General features: G+C 36.1%; 1 protein-coding gene across 1 annotated transcript; it reads right to left on the bottom strand.

Annotated features, from left to right (window-relative positions):
• Positions 1-8613: 8613 nt before the first annotated feature.
• Positions 8614-17073, bottom strand: LOC104238149 (translation initiation factor IF-2, chloroplastic). Its single transcript, XM_009792440.2, has 13 exons — positions 16835-17073; positions 14835-16451; positions 14696-14728; positions 14456-14569; positions 14190-14339; positions 13997-14095; positions 13858-13920; positions 12886-13041; positions 12612-12677; positions 11864-12094; positions 10717-10992; positions 9976-10164; positions 8614-9241 (listed from the first exon to the last, which is right to left on the bottom strand). Exons 2-13 carry the CDS (start codon positions 16335-16337, stop codon positions 9080-9082), a joined length of 3042 nt encoding a protein of 1013 aa, XP_009790742.1. The 5' UTR covers positions 16338-16451; positions 16835-17073; the 3' UTR covers positions 8614-9079.
• Positions 17074-19103: the final 2030 nt, after the last annotated feature.

Raw genomic sequence — 19103 nt, 5'->3', positions numbered from 1 at the left:
GGCAGAAATCCTGTTGTATTCGTCTGGCCCAATACCACATACGAGGATCTTTTTTGCTCGAAAGTTCTTCTCTATAGCCTTATGGTCAGCATCGTTGTACTCCTTCCTTGTCTTGGGAACTGTCTCTACTGGTTCACCAATGGTCTTCATAGGAACGAAGGTCCATCGTAGATAACATCCCAGAGCTCTGAATCTTCAGCCATGATAGAATGATGCATCATCCTCTTCCACCATCTGTAGGATTGGCCGTTGAATCTTGGTGATCTGTAGGTAGATTGACCTTCTTCAAAGTTTGGTGGAACAGCCATGAGAATCCCTTTCTAGGTGTTATCCTAATAAAAAGAACCTGCTCTAATACCAATTGATAAAAACTAGGGGTCCACCAAACTATATAGAGAACCTAGTTATCTATTAGTTCCCACAGAACAAACATACACGACAGTTAGTAAATGACACAGCAGAGTTTTACATGGAAAACTCTCAGCTCACGGGATTAAAAACCACGACCTACAATTGTAGGATTTCAACTTCACTAACCGAGCAACTTCAGATTACAACCTATTGTAACCTAGGAATTAAACTCTTAATCCCTCACTCACTTGTAATAACTATATTACAAGCCTCTTTGTATTAACTATATTACAAAGCTCACAACTCGATTAACTCTAGTCAAGACACAAACGCAAGGTTTATGATTTTACAAAAAATTCCTACACAGATGCTTCTAACTAAGATAAGTAGGAATTACAAGTAAATCACTTTAACAAAGGTACAACATAACTAAGGGCATGTAATAACACAGAGCAGGAAATTGGTCCTTCGTTATGATGTTCTTTATTCTTGCAACCCTGAATGTCACTTGCAAGTTGACAACACACTTGAGAGAGAGCTTGATTAATTCTGGAATGTGCAAGTGTGATGTTTTGCCTTTGTTTCATGTTAATATTACATAAGTGACATCACTTGAATGATGCAAGCATATTTGGTACAAGGACATTCCCCATAAAGTGATTGCTGCATTGTTTGCACTGTTGTGTGTGTGTGCAGAGGAACAGTTGCAGCGACCTTACAGCTGTGGGGTTGACTGGTAAGTCAGCAAGGGAACTGATGTCCATCTATTCCCTCTGTTGTTTCATTGACTCTAAATTTTGAAACGTGTCCCAAACTTGAGACTTGTTGATCTTGAATACTTTGAGGATGTGGAACAGGTTTCCTATCTGATTTTTAACATTAAGTTTGTTAAATCATTAAAATATAATATGACACGTAACTTATCAAAATCTATTTTTGCGCAGAAATGCATCTTCGTGGTATAGTATAGCACTATGTATCACAAGCCTTATTTTGTTCCTTCTTTACGTATCAACTGCACATATATATTTGGTGCATCTATCGTACCAGCTAGCGCTGTGCTTTACCACTTTGTACATAAGTACTTTTTCAATTCTATTGGTTCACAAAAAGCGTGTGTCGTGTCGTCTTACCCATTTGAATTATTGTTATTTCAAATAGATAAAAAAAAATATTGGTGGGCCCACAAAATAAATAAAACTTATTTACAAAAGACATTTTATATAAAACATAGTTTTCAAACGCGCTTTACCTTAACGTCCCAAACGGACGTTAAGATAAAACGCGGTTCACAAGGACATTTTATATACTTTCGCCATGAAGTTTTTTTTCCACATATTTATGTATTGTGAGTCCAGAAAAGCGCGCAGTTGGGTTTTTCAATTCTATTGGTCCACAGAAAGCGTGCGTCGTCTTCTGATCATTAATTAATTAGTGCAAAAAGAGATTACCTCTTGGAAAGGTCAAGTCCTCCTATTTGCTCTTTTAGACGGAAGTACACGTGAGCATGTGCTTAATTAATTAAGGCGGCGTTCTCTAGCAGGGGAACTGGAATTTGTTGCTTGTAATATTCTTCCGTGGATGGTATACGAAATATTACAAATCCAGAATATGCCAATGCCTCTCAAACTTGTCAAATATATGGATTCTTCATTTTGCCTTCACTAATCCATTTTCTTGTTATATCGATGATTTTCAAGTCAAACCATCAGTGAGTAAGCATTTCGACTAACTCACAAGTAATCTATTATTTTTCATCAGAAATTCAAGCAACTAAATCGAAATAATAGATTCATCTGGAACATGCATAATAATACGGATAGAAGGACATGGTAAGCATTCTTCAAAAGACACTTGAATTATTTTTAGCAGTATACGGCATGCACCAATACTGAAACTACATGGAAGCGAATCCAAAGTAGCTCTCAACTAACTATTCATGGTCATGCTTGTGATTCATTTCGGGAGTATTGAAGTACGTAACCAAACAATCATCTAATCGAGAATTCGGCATTTTAATTTGCGTCAGTTTGATTTGCCGTTTGATAGACTTTAATTTTAACGTACACCTTCTGCTTTTTCAATTGCACCGGAAAAAGGACTTAAATACTGAAAGATGCGGGGCTATGACGCTCATGGGCGTATCTAAGGGGATGGAAGCGGCCGGTTCACGTGCACTTATGCTCTCCTCCCTGAACCATGTATGATAATATTATATATTATTTTAATATAATACTAGGATCTCGATACGTGCATTGTACGTGAACCACTTACTTAGAGCCTATTTAGATTAGCTGATAATTGTATATAGATAAGCTTTAGGTGCCAGAATCTTTTTCATGTGTTAAAATTCACTTATAATAAGTAGCTACTTGCTTGGATAGAAATATTAAACACGTAATACACAATTGATGTATTTAGTAAAATAATTACTTATAAGTTGTTCCTTTATTAAAATAATTGAAATACCCTTACTTTTTTTACGAAAATTATACATTTAAAAGTATATTAAGAAAAAAAAAGAATGATAAATATGGATTGGAGAGGAAGTTTTATTTGTTGAAAGGTAATTTGAGAATTTAAAAGAAATAAAAGGATAACATAGTTTATTATGACTTTTGGCTAATATAAGGTTATAAAGACTTGGTTTATAAGCACTTTAGTTTTTTACCAAACGTGTAAATAAGTCAAAATGTGTTTATAAGACAGTTTGGCCAGCTTATAATTAAGTAAAGACGAATTCATGATTTAAACTATATAGCTTAACCTTTTAAGATTCTTCGCGTTGAGTCTATATATTAAATTTCTAAATTGTGGGTTTAGATCTATTATTACAATCTTAAAATAAAAAATATATTCACTTACCTAAAGTGTGTAATCAAATGCTTATTTTCAAGGGTTCAAAAAGTATTTTCGATCTAGAAGGAGAAGTCAAAGTAAAATAGGTAATACAAATATGCTATCTCGTCAATCCATCATTACAATCCTCCCAAATATAAAGATAAATCTAATGATACCACTAAAATTGTGAAAAGTTATCCCCATATTGATGTGCTATAATCATCTAGATGATTCTCAAATAAATTAGCCATTTAATCAAAATAAAATGACCATGCATCTAATCATAAAGTCACCCAAAATATTTTTACAAATTAAAATATTTAATGAGTAAATTCTTTGGATGGTCAACCAACTTATGGGAACATCCTATCAAAGTTACTTTACTTTTTTTAGGACTACAAAATCAACTATTGCATTTTGGCTCAGAAAATAAAAACTATACATTTTGACATGCCGTGCTATATTAAAACTCAACCCACCCACCCTACCCCAAAGGTATATCGTCTGATTTACAGAATTAATTATATAGATAACCTTGAATATAAATTACTCATATAGATTTACAAAAAGAAGTCACTATATAAGTTTATTAAAAATTTGGGTTATGGATTAAATGAGTTGTATCAATAAAAATAAAATTTTAATATGATATGGCATGTCAAAATATATAGTATTTATTTGTTGAGTCAAAATGCAATTGTTGAATGATTTTGTTGTTCTAAAAGAAACAAAACTGACTTTGATAGGATGTTCTCATAAGTTGAGTGACCATATAAGGAATAAAGATCTAAAAAATAATTTGTTCAAATTCCGTACCAAACCTCAACAATAAATACAAAATAAAATATCAACATTAAATTTAAAAATTGATTAGAATTTTACGTGTGGTGTTCCTTACTCTATACTATCATCTAAGACTAAACAAAAAGAAAGTAATTGTACAATGTAAGTCGCACCTTTAATTGAAAGATTCCCTCTTCAACTAATTAAGAAAAAATGATGAGGTTTAAAGTTATAACAAATATATTAAGACAGGCAACTCATGAGTAGAAGCATAATAGTGTGTATTTGTTGGAAATAATAAACTTACCATATCCAACTTTACTTTAGAGGAAAAATAAAAGTTTTTTTAGGTCTTTTACAAAAGAAAGCATTATCAACTTTATAATATTATAGGTCCCTCTATAAAAGAGGAAAGCTTACTCGTGAAAATTACTTTCGACTTTGAATTGCAATGACTCATTGAGTGATTAAAGAGCAAACAATTTTTGTAGCACGTTAATTTTTTACATAGTATACACTAAAGAATTATGCTTAAATTCAAAGTAATACTAAAATATTTTAAGTTCCAATATGCATAATAATTTTATGTATCAAAATATAAATGGTGATTAACATGAAATTAATTAAATAATAAACTTTACTTTAGAGGAATATTAAGCTAAAATAAAAGTTATAGGAGTATAATAGTGTGTGTGTTTGTGTTGTGTTTTAAAACTAATAAACTTTAGAGGATAATCTATCCTCCTGCAAAGAAAAAATTTATTACATCGTCGTCAAATTTTTTTGTGGACAAAGCATATCATTCTAGGTTTGAAAGTTAAAAGAGAAAGATATGTAACATAGGTGAGAAAAAATAAAAAAAACATCAAAAAAGTTTTTTTTTTTTTGGTTTCTCACCCGGTGTTCGATACTTGCATTGGAGCCGGACTATATCTGGATTCGCGCCGCGTAGGGCCCCATTCGGAGGGAAGCGCTCCCTACCAAGGATTTTTTCATATAATAAAAGGTTGAAACAAAATATTACTAAAAAGGAAGCATTATTGGTCAAGAGTACTCATGTTTTATCTATGGTATAACGGCAAAAACTTTTGAAAGGAAAATCTATAAAGTTTCATATTGAAATATCTATATGAAAATAAAAATAATTAAATTAAAATGATTACCTATAATATTCGAAACGGCGGCCATTTGGAAGGTAGATTGATGATATTACGTAACTAATTTTTTGTCAATTCCTTTGGTTGCATGAAAGTTTATGTCACTGACTCATTGCTCACGTTTTAATTTCACAATAGGATATCCAAGTTAGTCTTGCATTATTGAAGAGTTATCATCTGGCAGACATGATAATTAATTTTCATATATTCAATGTTGAAGACACTCATTAAAAGATTATCTTTACGGAAGATGAAAGAATAGTGGAAGAAATTATCTTGACATGAAAAAAAATAGTGGATGAATTAGAATTTTATGGTTGTGCCTTAAAAAGTATCTAAATTTGAGGAAAAGTTGAAATCCTGTGAAAGAGCCTCCATACGTGCTTCTTTTGAATGTGAAGCGTTGTGATTGTTCGGACGAGGCTTTAGGTAATTAATTGGGACTCTTAGGGTATTCAGGTAAACAAAAAAAATATTTTAACATTGCGTTAAAAGGGGTTATGCATCTAATAGTTGTGGCTTGTGACCCTTCATGAAAGGGTACGTAGGTTATTTGTCCTTAGTTATTTTTAAATTTTTATTAATAGGGTATTTAAATTAATTAGAAGGGTATCTTAGTAATTCAACTTTTGTCTTAAGGGCTTCCCACTTTTAATATAAAAGAGATATAGATATAGATAAATATATGTGTGTGCGCCCAAACTCAAAGAGTCATATGATATAATGATTAATGGCTGCACCAAATGAGGTCAAGGATTTAATTTCTTTGTCCATCTTGCTTTTTGATTAAGTATTTTTTTCTTTATTTGGTTTATTTTTAAAATCCCCAACTATATTGAAATCCCTATATTCCTTTTATAAAAACTAAATTTTATATAATTAAACGAAATGTCCTATACTAAAACTAGAAGCAATGGAAGATGTAGTACAGAGTCCATTAACGAGTTCTATTAACAAATTTTCAACATGGAGTATAGATATATTTTGGAAAAAGCACGATAAATGTCTAAAAAAGTTAAAACCTATGATTTCAATAGTGTAATATTCAATTAGCTAAAGGCTTGATATCAAATTCAAATCCTAGATCCGTCTATTTATAATAATACACTCATCCTCTTAAAATCCGACGCTGCCGGTGCTCAGAAACTGCAATTATTTTGGAATGTCCTTGTGTAAACCAAAAGTGGCTCTCAGACACTATTGAAGGTCGTCAAAACAAAACGGGGCACAACTTTCTTTTGAAATCTACAGATGATGAGATCTTTGGACCCCTCCTCGTGGATAAGTCTGAAGTTGGAATTAAAGACGGGATTTTGACCACATATGAATGTTATTAGCAGCAGCATTTGACCTACTGCAATATTGCACTTTTTTTGTTTACTATTCTTTCTTCTTTTGTTCCTTTTTGTTACGCAAAGTACCACTAAGCAGGTAAAGTACTTGTACGGAAAAGACTCACTTTCCTTTATCTACATGAAAAGAGTCGATATTTACTCATTCTTTCTATCAATTTAAGCTCTTAAAAGCTTAGCTCTTAGCCTCTAGAACCTAAGTAAATTACCCGGAAAGAGCTAATGCACAGAGTCAGGACGATTAGAAGACCATAAACAGGTTTTGCAGTTTCCTACAAAGTTAAGCTGGACAAGTATTTCGGATTCACGCTAGATAAGCCCACTAAGGGAGGGGAGGTAAACGTGATCCCTACTAAGAGGTTCTCCGTTCTCAATACTCGTCTGTGGGAATTGACCGAGTTTTGGAGTAAATCTTTTCAAGATTTTTGAACCCCATCTGAAATAGACATGCATGAGGGGTCAGGTACGTAGGGCCATTAAAAGGTCTTCACTATCTTGTGTATTCCCATGACGAAGAAGATATCTCCCCTGCAATTAATAGACAAAGGAGGGGCGGCTGTAATTTGATGATCTACAATTAAAGAAACAACGTATTGGACACGATACAAGGGCATTGTGTTCCTATAAATTCACCAAACCTAGTTTTATTCTTGTCTGTATGCATGCAATTCACCTCTCAAGATCTCAATGTATTTCTTTTCCTTCTTTTCCACCCTCAATAAACTGAACCATATATCTTTATGTTTCTCTCTGGTTTTTTGACAAGTTGTAAAACAATGGCAAAGACTCCTAAAATGAGGTTCTCAACAGAAGTTGCTCCACCAAAGTTTATCCCTTTGGTGAAGAGTCCTTTAAGAAAAAGTTTGGACACCATTAATGAGGAAGAAGCTTACGTATCAACTGTTTCATCTTCTGTCGACTGAAAGCTGGAAAAAGAGAGATACCATAAAAGTTCTCTCTCCACATAATGTTTGTGGCGTTGCCACTGCCTACAACAAGCTGTCTCAAAGAAATAAAGTCATGTTCAAACCCAGAGAATTCGCAAGTAGGATGATAAGCTAGGAGCTGTTTTCCTGCTAAGTAGCAAGATATTTGTTTTCTTTTTTCCTTTTCAATTATTCCCTGTTTTGAGCTGATCATTCACAGCCTATATTTTATTGGTAGTGTGAGTTCAGTTTTTTAGAAGCTTGGTCCCCCTCACCACAATTTTTTCAAAGGGGTGAGTGGATCATCTATGTAAAAAGAACTTTAATTTTGTTACCTAATGATGAATAAAAGGAAAAACTTTCTGTTCTGCTCTGCAAGTAGGAGGGTAAAAATATTGAACCAAGAAGATAATGAAAGAAGAAGTTAATGTGGTTGACAAGTATGACTGAAACCAGTAAAACTCGAGCAACTTTATATTTCTCAGGCATCATGACTTGTACCTTAAAGCAAAAGATGTGAAACTAATCTGCAATGAACACTCTTACTCCTATTTAACTGTAGAATATAACTCTTAAAACAGTGTGCAATAAATAGCAACAACATACATACCCAGTGTAATCCCACAAGTGGGATCTGGGGAAGGTAGTGTGTACGCAGACCTTACCCCTACATTGTGCGGATAGAGAGATTGTTTTTTATAGACCCTCGGTTAATAGCAGAATAGAATATAGTCAAATACCATAAGCAAAGAGCTAAGTTACTGTCTTCCTAAGCTTTAATTTAGCTAAAATAAGACATTTTTCTTTTGATTTTAGGCTAAACTCACATATATCAAAAGGACATTACCTGGTTAACCTCTAATTCTATTAGTAGCACGCCCAAGACCGCTCAATTGCTACCCCATAACAAAGCCTGCGCAGGATTGAAAGGATGCCAGAGAGTTGAAACCCTAGATTCTCCTTTTCAGTCCATGAAAGCTTTCCACCAATTGCAGAAATTCTAAAAGTTAGACAACAATAAAAAAGTGACAAATCAACAAAATGAAAGGAATTAAACTTGCTGAAACCTCTGAATGTAGAGGACATCCATTGAGACCTCCCAAGCAGTTTTCTACTTGATTTTTCCAATTTGCCAGTTACGCCCTTTGACAACGAGTAGATAGTGAACGAATTACATTGTTGAACCGCAAGGCATATACCATGTAATGGAAACAGTAGAACTATTTGTTCCCTCGTTTTCTGAATTTCATTTCCAATTGAATGATATTGAGTTTACAAAATGATGCATCTAACCTAGAGCATCCTAAGATTTTCAATTTTGGAACTTCTTTTCTCCATGCTACTGTGACTACATGTGTTATCATCATTCATTTTGAGAAATTCAAACAAATGATGGACTTGTCGCCCTTTACAAAGAGGAACTCAAATGATATGTATTACTATATACATTGCAACAGCATACAACAACGGCCGTCTCTCTACAGCTCACCTTCTTCGGCATCAAGTATGTTTGACAAGCAATCAGCAAAACTTACCCACATGATGTGCTGATCATTGCCACTCCTTTTAACAATTGATTAATCCCAAGCATGAGGAGAGGAGCGTCGTCGTATAACCCCAACTACAACAGGCACGAAAAAAGTTATTAAGTTATGTGCCTTTGCTTTCCTTATAGGCTTATCCCCACTTCTTCAAGTGCTGCTGCCATTGAAGCTGAAGCCTCCTCAAGTGTTCGTCTTTTCTGAACTGAGTTGAAAGCCTCCAGAATATCACCCACCTCCCAGTCATCGAACTCCTCAACCCCAATTCCACACTCCAGTCCGGCATTAACCTGTCAAAAACGGCAAATGGTAGTATATCATGACAACCGACCAATCTTTCTTTTGGCTACTGTTTAAAGATATATACACAGCCTGAATTTCAACGACAATATGGAATTTAAACGAAATAGAAGCCTAGGATTCCGGTTTCAAGATTGTTAATTTTATTGATCCTTCTTAACGAAGAATTCGAATAATACATCCTGCATTAATTCAACAAAGGACGTCTCCTTAATATGTTGATAACATCATTGTATCTAGACCAGCTTTTATATACAATGCTGATTTTCAAAGAGTATACCTAATCTCAAGGGAGAAAGACCTATTTGACTGGAATAACTGACAGCGAACACAAACGAAGAAACTCCAGATGCAGAATCCTTTATTTCTAATGCATAATGGAATGAGCTCCAAGTTGATTAAGCAGCTTACACAAAAGTTAATCATGAATAAAGCTAAAGACAGGCTCAGTGCCACTTCCACCTGTAACTTCTATAATTTTAGTCAGACAAGAAACGATGGTCTAACTACACTTTAAAACGTCCAGAAAGTCAGCAGAAAATGCTAGTAGGTTCCCCATGCATTCTTGCCTTAATTAACTCAAACTAAGTTGCTTGAGAGCCCACCAAAAACATTTTTCCCTTTTCTTTTTTGATTTTTGTTTCTTTCTTGATATAGGAAAACTGAAAATATAGTATTCCTTTTCCCTAGATTATCTAAAGAAGAAGAGTGTTTGTTTGTATACCTCTTTCACAGCTTCCTTCACCCGTCTTAAAGATTCAAGCACACCAACATGAACTTCTTTGCCTTTCCTAACAACACGAATACCACAGTCTTCCACTACTTTTCCCTCTGTTACCATGCATCCAGCAACACGACCACTACCACTGCTGAACACAGCACGTACTTCTGCTGAACCAATTGGCACTTGTTCCTGCAAATATACAAAGGGACTCACATGATTTTCAAGTATGTATGATCCAACAGAAAACATGATAACATTTTGCCACATAAAAAAATAAAAATAAAAAAAAATTCTTCCACAAACAGGCTTGGTAGCTGTGTTACTTTTCCATAAAAACTCCAATTATTAAAATATATATATATACACACACACACACACTCTCCAGTGAAGTCATGAGATTAAACACTTGAAAATATACAAGTTAATGTAATCTATAGTTCATCCCTTCCCCTCAATCCAACAACCTCAGGAAAGTTCGGAAAGAAACACAAAGCAAATTTAACATCATATGATGAAGAGATCAGAATAACAGGTTCTCCAGCTTCTTCTTCTTTTTCAATAAAAAGCAACAATTTATATTTAAATATCATTAAAATTCAATTAAAGTTATGAGATTAAACTCTGTAACTGTGAAAGTGATTGATCTACAATAATCCCACCCACTCAATGCACTCAGAAAACATCACATTCCTTACCGGGAAGACTGAAAAGACACATGACGTAAACATTATGAATGTTTACCTCAACTGATTCCAGAAGTCCCTCCATTGCTTTTCGCACATCATCAATAAGCTCATATATAACTTTGTACAGTCGGATCTCAACACCTTTATTGTCTGCATAGCTCTTGACAGAACCCGGAGTTTTAACATTAAAGCCGAAAATAATAGCTTTACTTGCTACAGCAAGATCAACATCACTGGCGGTCACATCACCAGTAGCTTGCAGTAGGAACTTCAAAGTGACATTATCCTGTGGAAGAACCTGAAGAGCTTGTCTGACCGCCTCAATCGATCCCTATGCATGATTTAAGGTATTGTAGTTAGTAGGTAGCAAGGTAACTTTATCTCAATGAATGATCATCAAAAGTATTACACATTTGTGATTGACAGGATATAGGTATAGCAAGCCAAAAAATAATTCACTGAACTGTTGATTATTCTTTGTGGAGCCAAAAAAGGGAAAGATAAGAATTCAGATTTTCTTCAATAAGATCTCACATTGTTGCATTCAAAGGTGTTCAATAGTTGAAATATATTGAGATATGGTCCCAAAAAAATTGAACAGTAAAGCTGTCAGCAACAGATAGGTACCAATCAAAAAAAATGTCCAGCTAAAATGCACCATCGGAAGCTAAATGTATGCATTTAAACTGCTAAAAACCATACAAAAGAAATACAGCCTAGGTCCTAATAATGATTATCATTACCAGTTACAAATTGCATCCAACAATTGGAACAAGAATTCTGCATTATTGTCTTTTGTAGTCTTACAGCAACGTAAAAAAACAGAGAGATGAAATTTGGAGCATCTCGACAATTAGAAGTTCCATTTTATTATCTTGGCTAGCACTGAATAATGCCAAGAGTCAGCATTTAGATCAATGTCACTAATAAGCGAGTGAAAGATGAACCAAAAGAAACTAAAAGAAGTTGTGCTCTTCTTGAAGTTCTAACTTAGACTCTTATCATGATATAACTTTATTAGTTGAAGGCCCCCAGAAAGTCAAACTGAGCTGAGAATTTCACAATAGTATTCATTCACATAAATTCTTGAAACACCCAGAACCATATATACAACCTGATCTACGGCATATCTCTCTAGAGTAGCAAATAGATTTCTTGATAAAGCTTTTCAGCCTTTTCTAGAGTAATAAATATATAAATACCTGAAGATCAACTTTCAGAATAATATTCAGTTGGTGCAAGTCTAGACCAGTTCCTCCTGAAACAGCAGAAGCAAAAGAAGAGAGTGTAATTTTCCCATCTCCGGCCTTCGCTGATAAACGCTCAGTTCGCAAGGACTCCTCTCGTGCTTCGGCTTTTTCACGAGCAACATCAAGGGACCCAACAACCTCAAACTCGTCACCAGCAACTGGAACATTGTTCAATCCAATTACCTGTGTATTGACTAATCATGTTGAGAAAATAGACACACATAAAAAATATGCACATACAAAGACAGAGCAAGTGCCCTTTTTTTCTGATAATGTAAATCATTTTATTAATGTTGGGGGAAACAGACAGAGTAACCTTTAAAAGCTAGTCAGAGGTGTTGTGTTCAGTCAAGTTTTTTGCTATGTGTATAAGTTACAAGTTGTGGAATACGGTCAATAGAACTAGCTTTCTTTTGGTAAGACACTTGATAAAAGATTGTCACTTTCGTTAAATTTCTTTTGGTAAGATACTTGGCTAAGACATTTCAAAATCCCACGAGGACGGGACAAATAAAAGGGGTGCTATGACTCAAATGGATTGGCCACTTAACAACTCATAGTCAGTCCTTGAATCTAATAGGATTTTGTTCAGTTGTAATCAAACATTAAAAGAAGAAATATAGTACAAATTGCAGCTGATGACATTTCATTGACTACAAGTGGATGGGAAGAAAAGAAGAAACAATAAAAACAAACATACCTGCACAGGTATGGAGGGTCCGGCTTCATCAACACGCTTTCCCTTATCATCAAACAGAGCCCGCACCTTGAAATATGTAAAACACGTACTATTTTAAATGAGGAAAATTCTAGAAAGTGATCAAATTAAGCAACAGTACTCACTACTGACTACACAGGTAGGACTACACTATGAGTTTCTTTTTAACACGTAGAATCAAGCATAGGGAGAAAATCGACATTGAATTAAAATAAAAAACAATTCCCAAATTTTTTTTAAGTTCTTATCTGCTAACCTTTCCATAAGCTTCACCACAAACTACTACGTCTCCTCCTTTAAGTGTACCATTCTGCACAATGAACGTTGCTACAGGCCCTTTAGATTTATCGAGACCTGCCTCAATCACAGTTCCCTTGGCATTTCTTTGAGGATTAGCCTTCAACTCTTGCAACTAAAGCACAGAAAAAAGAACATTAAATAAGACCCATAACTCTTGCATATAATGTCATTATTCTTTTTCTCTTCCGGTATCTAAGGTTTAAGACAAAATTATGGCAGATAGATCAGAAAATGGAGGATAATTTTCAGGAAAAATGTTTATATTTTGACCTTCCAGCTCCGAGGATATTCAGTACATAGTACTCCCTCTATTTCAATGTATGTGTCTTACTTTCTTTTTTAGCCTCTTTCAAAATGAATGCCACCTTTTTATATGTAAAAAAAAGGGCAGTCTGGTGCACTAGGCTCCGGCTATGCGTGAGGTCCAGGGAAGGACCAAACCACAAGGGTCTATTATACGCAGCCTTACCTTGCATGTCTACAAGAGACTGTTTTCACGGTTCGAACTCATGACCTCCTGGTCACATGGCAACAGGAGTAAGTTTTTACCTAATATTTCTGTTTTACCCTTAATGATACTTGTAATAGGAATGGCATGACCTGTTTAAGACCAAAAGAATCAAAAGTATTTTTGGTATGTTATACACACCTTAAATTCAAAAGTCTTCTTTACATTTTTAAACTGTGTACTTAGTCAAACTAAGGCACATAAAATGGAACGGAGGGAGTAATAGGACAAGTATGCAGAATGTGCAAGCACAAAAACATGCAAAGGAATCTCCTAAAAAGAGACATATCCTAACACGGTATCTGTGTCAAAATGTCTTGACACCAGCAGTGGTCGAGACATATAAAATGGGATTCTAAGAGAACAGTAGAACAACCTAGAAAAGCATCAAAGAAACAGACAGTCACAATATCATCTTACCTCCGCAACAAGCATGACCGTCTCCAGCAAATCGTCTATATTCTCTCCTTTAAGAGCACTGATCTGTTCAATCAAAAAGAAATTAATGAATGCTGATATAAGCAGAAAGGTGCTGCCACGTAGTTTGCAGTTTGACTACCTGAACCATTGGAACGTCACCGCCCCAATCTTCTGGCATCAAACCAATGGAGGAAAGTTCTTGCATGACTCGCTCAGGATTTGCTCCATCCTTATCAATCTAGAATCAGATGGAGGCAAGGAATCAATTGATAAAATTTAAATAGAAAGAGTACGAGAAAAAGTGAGACTAAGTACATCTACGCAAACAAGACCTTATTTATGGCAATCACAATCGGAACTCCAGCTGCCTTGGCATGTGCTATGGCCTCATTTGTCTGAGGCCGAATACCATCATCAGCAGCTACTACAATGATAGCAATGTCTGTTACTCTTGCTCCACGAGCTCTCATTGCCCCAAACGCCTATGGAAAAAGTTGATTTGATGTCAAAAAATAGAATGACAAAGCTGATTTTGGGACATAGAGATCAGATATAGTTGACTTCTGGTAAAGTTAATCATTAAATCTGTATTGAGTACCTCGTGTCCAGGTGTATCAAGGAAAACACATATCTGGGGCTTGGTGTCAATAGGAACTTGCACCTTATACGCCCCAATTCCTTGAGTAATTCCACCAGCTTCAGACGCCGCCACCTACAATATCTACTAGTTAGTATTCAGTTCCAACTAACGTCACAGTGTTCTCAGACAATAACCATACCACTAGCAAATTACAAACTTCAGTAATTTGCCAATAGTAAAAAGGAGCTTCGCTTCTACCTTGGTCTTGCGTATATGGTCCAAGAGAGTAGTCTGTCAAAGAACAACCCAGAAACACATGTCAGCTAGAGCTTACTATGCAGCATTTAATCATAAATATGCGCATAACAAGTACAGACTATGAAGTTTTATTGGTCACCTTTCCATGATCAACATGACCCATTATAGTTATGACGGGGGGTCTATCTTGTAATTTGTCTAAGTCATCTTCATCGAAAATTTCCTTCTTTCTCGCCATCTCTTCCACTTTAACGGTGGCAGCATCAATAACTTCCACTTCATATTCTTTACAAACCATCTTCACCATGTCATTACTGAGAGTTTGCACACCATCAGGCTTGATTCCTTTTGAGTATAGAAGACCAAGGATTTCACCTTCACTAGTAGCTAAGTTGTAGGCCAACTCCTCAGTCGGCATGCCTTCTTCACCAACCTCTAGAATTTCTACTTTGACAGGTGCAGACTCTTTAGCAGCCCTAAGTCGGGCTGCCTTGCGACTTGCCTTGGTCCACTTTCTTCCCTTCCTTGCTGCTGCACCAGGAATCGAAACATCAAGCTCTGATGCTTCCTCGTCAGGAATCCCATCATCAACCATACGCCTGCGTTGTCCTCCAGATGCACCACTTTTTTTCCGGAACTCTTCCCTGAATCTACCAGGAGGTGCGCTCTTTCCAGGTTTTGTAGGAGCTAAAACAGCCTGAGCAATCATAGGATCAACAGCTGGTTTCTTGGAAGCAAACTTGTCGACCAATATTGTCTTCCGTTCTTTGGTCTTTCCAGCTGATTCAATTTCATCAGTGGGTGGCGGCTTTGCCGCTGCACCGACATCCTTTAATATCACCGGTTTCTTGATAACAGGGGGAGGAGGAGCTACAGAGGGTCTTGCTTGTAACTGTGGTTGAACCTTCTGGGGTGGCTGAGGGGGTTTTAGCGGGGCAACAGTTTGAGACTCACTCTTCCTAATTCCACTATCAGCCACTGGTTCCTGTTTAGGGGGTGGTGGTTTTACAACTTTTTGTATAGCAGCAACTGGATTCCCTTTTTTCCAGACACTCTTCAAAGTTTTGGACTTCCTGTTGGAAGAATCATCAGAATCAACTGGCTTGCTATTTCTTTGTGCAGTACGTGCATTGGCAGACGACTTATTATTAACCAACACATTTGCTTTTCTGTTAGTTTCTAGCTTCTCTGCTTTCTCTAATGCCTCTCCAAGTGACTCAATGACCGTGCTTCTCTCTTCTTCATTAGGATTTCCCTTTTCATCATCAGAACCAGAGCTACTGACCGGTCCATTCCTACTGACTGGACCCATTCCTAAAGCAGGCCCAGGTTTAGGTCCGGGTTTTAACTGTGGTTTCGGGGACGGCTTAAGTAAGAGATCAGCATCATCCTCCTTATTATTCCTGGATGAGGAATCAAGGGAAATTGATGTCCCCTGATCAGCAGCAACAAAATCCGTGGTAACTGAGTATCTACAGACAGAGACATAACGCCATCTTTTCCCAACCCAAATTCTATTAAAGTTTCTAAAGTTGTTGGCTAAAGAAACCCTCCTAACTAGTGAGAATGACCCTTCAAACTGTCCACCAGAAGAACATCCACAAACACTCCCCAAACTCACTAGGGAAGCCATACTAGTCATTCCTCTTTATACTTATCTTAAAGAGCAATCATAATAGACCTAACAAAAAGCTAAATTCCCAAAATTCTTCTCTTAACTCTTTGCATATATCTCCAAAATTCAAAATTCAAGAACCTGAGTACACGGTAAAATTTACAATTCAATAAGAAGAACTATGAGCATTACACGATAATTAAACAAGAAACGTAGAAAATTTTTATCTTTTTGTAAAAAAAATAACTCAATTTCCAGCCTAACAATGCAGCAACTAAAAAACTCAATTCCGGAAACTCTTCTCTTATCTCTTTGTATATTTACCTCCAATATTCAAAAATCAAGAACCTGGGTCTACGGTAAAATTTACAATTCAATAAGAAGAATTATGAGAACTAATTAAAAAGTGGAACTTTTTCAGTAATTAAACAAGAAACTTAAAAAAGCTCATCTTTTTGAAATGAAGAATAGAACCCCAGATAGAATTTCATGTATTTGTTTACAGGGAGCTGAAAAGTGATTACCTTTAAGTGGTAGTGACCTTGTTCTTGCATAAGAAATTGGCTTAGAAGTGTTAGTTTGTGTTTTTTGCAGAGGGAGCAAAGAGAGACAAAGATAGGGAGTGAAAGGGAAAAAAAAAGGAGCGAGTGGCTGAGAGGGAATTGAAATCAAAGCCAGTGGGGAATGAATGAACGGATATACAAAAATGTGTGATTACTGATAAGGCTTCGGGTAAGGTTTTCTTCCTCAAAATTATTTCCGTGTCGTGGTTCTGTATTCTATCCACCCATTTATTTATATCCACGACAGCATAACAAGTGTTACGGAATTTCATTTTCTTTTTCGGAGGTATATTAGTAGTAGGAAAATTTTAAAAATTTATGCGAGGAAAATGAGTTGCTCTGACACGCTCAACGTATTCCCATTCCCATTTCTCTCTATGCTTTTTCTTTCTACATTCACATTAGTGCCACAAGTGGTCATATTTCTTCTTGTTAATTAACAAATCATTCAATGTATAAGTTGATCTTAAACTTAGTTACTATAATTTATTTGTTAACGAACAATCAAAATATGAAATTAAAATTATCAAGAGAGTTGTCGCACATGACTTTGGAGTGTAAGCTCAAGACCTATTTATGAGATGAAATAAGTGTTATGTAATATTATTAAGTTCGTTAAAAGAACACTTTTAAATTATTAATATTAGCGTTGATGAGGACTCCCACTATGAGTTAGGCTCCAAGTGCTTCTCGTGAGCCTTGATTAGTGTTTACCCTTAAAACGGATAACAATTGAATTTGTACGTGGTTTGAATTTGTATGCAGTTTTAAGGATACGTGGATTGATTCAATATAAGTAATCAAGAATGTTAGATAAATGAATTGAAGATAAAATGAATAAATAAACTAGTTGTGACGTTAAGGTCGGGCTCGGATTTAAGATGAACAATAGTTTTGTCCTCGACCGGGCCATCGATTCGAATCTAAATGTACATACAAAATAGTGGTTAAAATAAGAACTTTTGAATAGCTAGAAAGCAGAGAAGTAAGTTTGCATTGCCTTGATATGCGTGTTACAATGTGTCTATTGAATAAAAAGTTTCCCCTTTATATAGTAGGAGAGTTTCATCCCTAGTACAATTCTAAAACAGGTAAACAAATCCTCATTTCTCGTCAATTACTGATACACTACCGACATCGGGCGAGATTCGCACCGTGATATCCGGTTGGATGGAGATATCACAGCCCTCTATTAGTCGTGTGCAACCATTTGTAATGCTTTCCAGGGTCTTGGAGCTCGTTCTGGGTTCGGGGAGTGTTGTCTTGTCAGGCCCGGTGGCGAGTACCCCATTCCAGCCTCGATCCAACGAGTTCTTAAATTCGTTATTGATCTCATACATTCATATTCTTACTTCGTTTGACTTACCGGGAAGTCGGGGTGAGCACTAACCCCGAGTTCACCCGTATACAGATAGTGCCCTCGATTTTCAGAGAGTAGGTTCGCCAAAACGATGGAAAACGATAGATGAACCCGGTTCCTTCCTTCGTATGTTACAGCTGAGATGATGAATAAGCTGAAACGTCCCATTAGTCACGTCGTTCTGACTTCGAACACGTGTCGATCATCGGTTGGTCACCTCCAAATGTGAAACATCACGTATTTATTACATTTTCTCCTATAAAAGCTTCGACCTTTTGTACTTCTTCTACTTTCCAATCCTAGTTTTTACCTTCGAATTCTCTAGCGGCTATCAACTCTTTTAATTCTTCATATCTTCATCTTTTATCTTCAAATCTTCATAATTGTTCTTAGGTTTCTACCCAGATCTTCATCCTACCTTCAAACCTTTATACTCTTTTCTTCAACCTTCATACTTGTCCATTCAAACCTTCATACTTTTCATTCAAATCTTCATACTTTCCAGATCACGATGGCTAAGACTCCAAATTAGTTCCTCAGCAGGCTGCCTCTTCATTTTTCCACCTTTTCACATATGCCGAGGCGGTTGCTCGCGAAGCGGCCCCAGAGCCCCTCATAAAAAGCTTTATACACGGGGGATGCTCAATCGGGGAAGACTTCAAGATCGAGAAGCCTCAGCCAAACAAGACCGAGGTGAAGGAGCATGGAGATACATATTCTCCATTACCGAAGATACACTTCCTATAGTTCGAGAGGACTGTGAATGGGAAGGCAAGGACGTGGTAGTCCCCCATCCTAAGGACGATATTACTACCCATGTGGAGGGGTTAAGTTTTATACGTACCCGATCACGCTGGGCCCAGTAGACCC

This window comes from Nicotiana sylvestris, chromosome 7 (assembly GCF_000393655.2).
Source record: "Nicotiana sylvestris chromosome 7, ASM39365v2, whole genome shotgun sequence".
Classification (NCBI taxonomy): domain Eukaryota; kingdom Viridiplantae; phylum Streptophyta; class Magnoliopsida; order Solanales; family Solanaceae; genus Nicotiana; species Nicotiana sylvestris.
The sequence above is the reverse complement of the archived record's forward strand: the minus strand, read 5'-3'. Positions and strand labels throughout refer to the sequence as shown.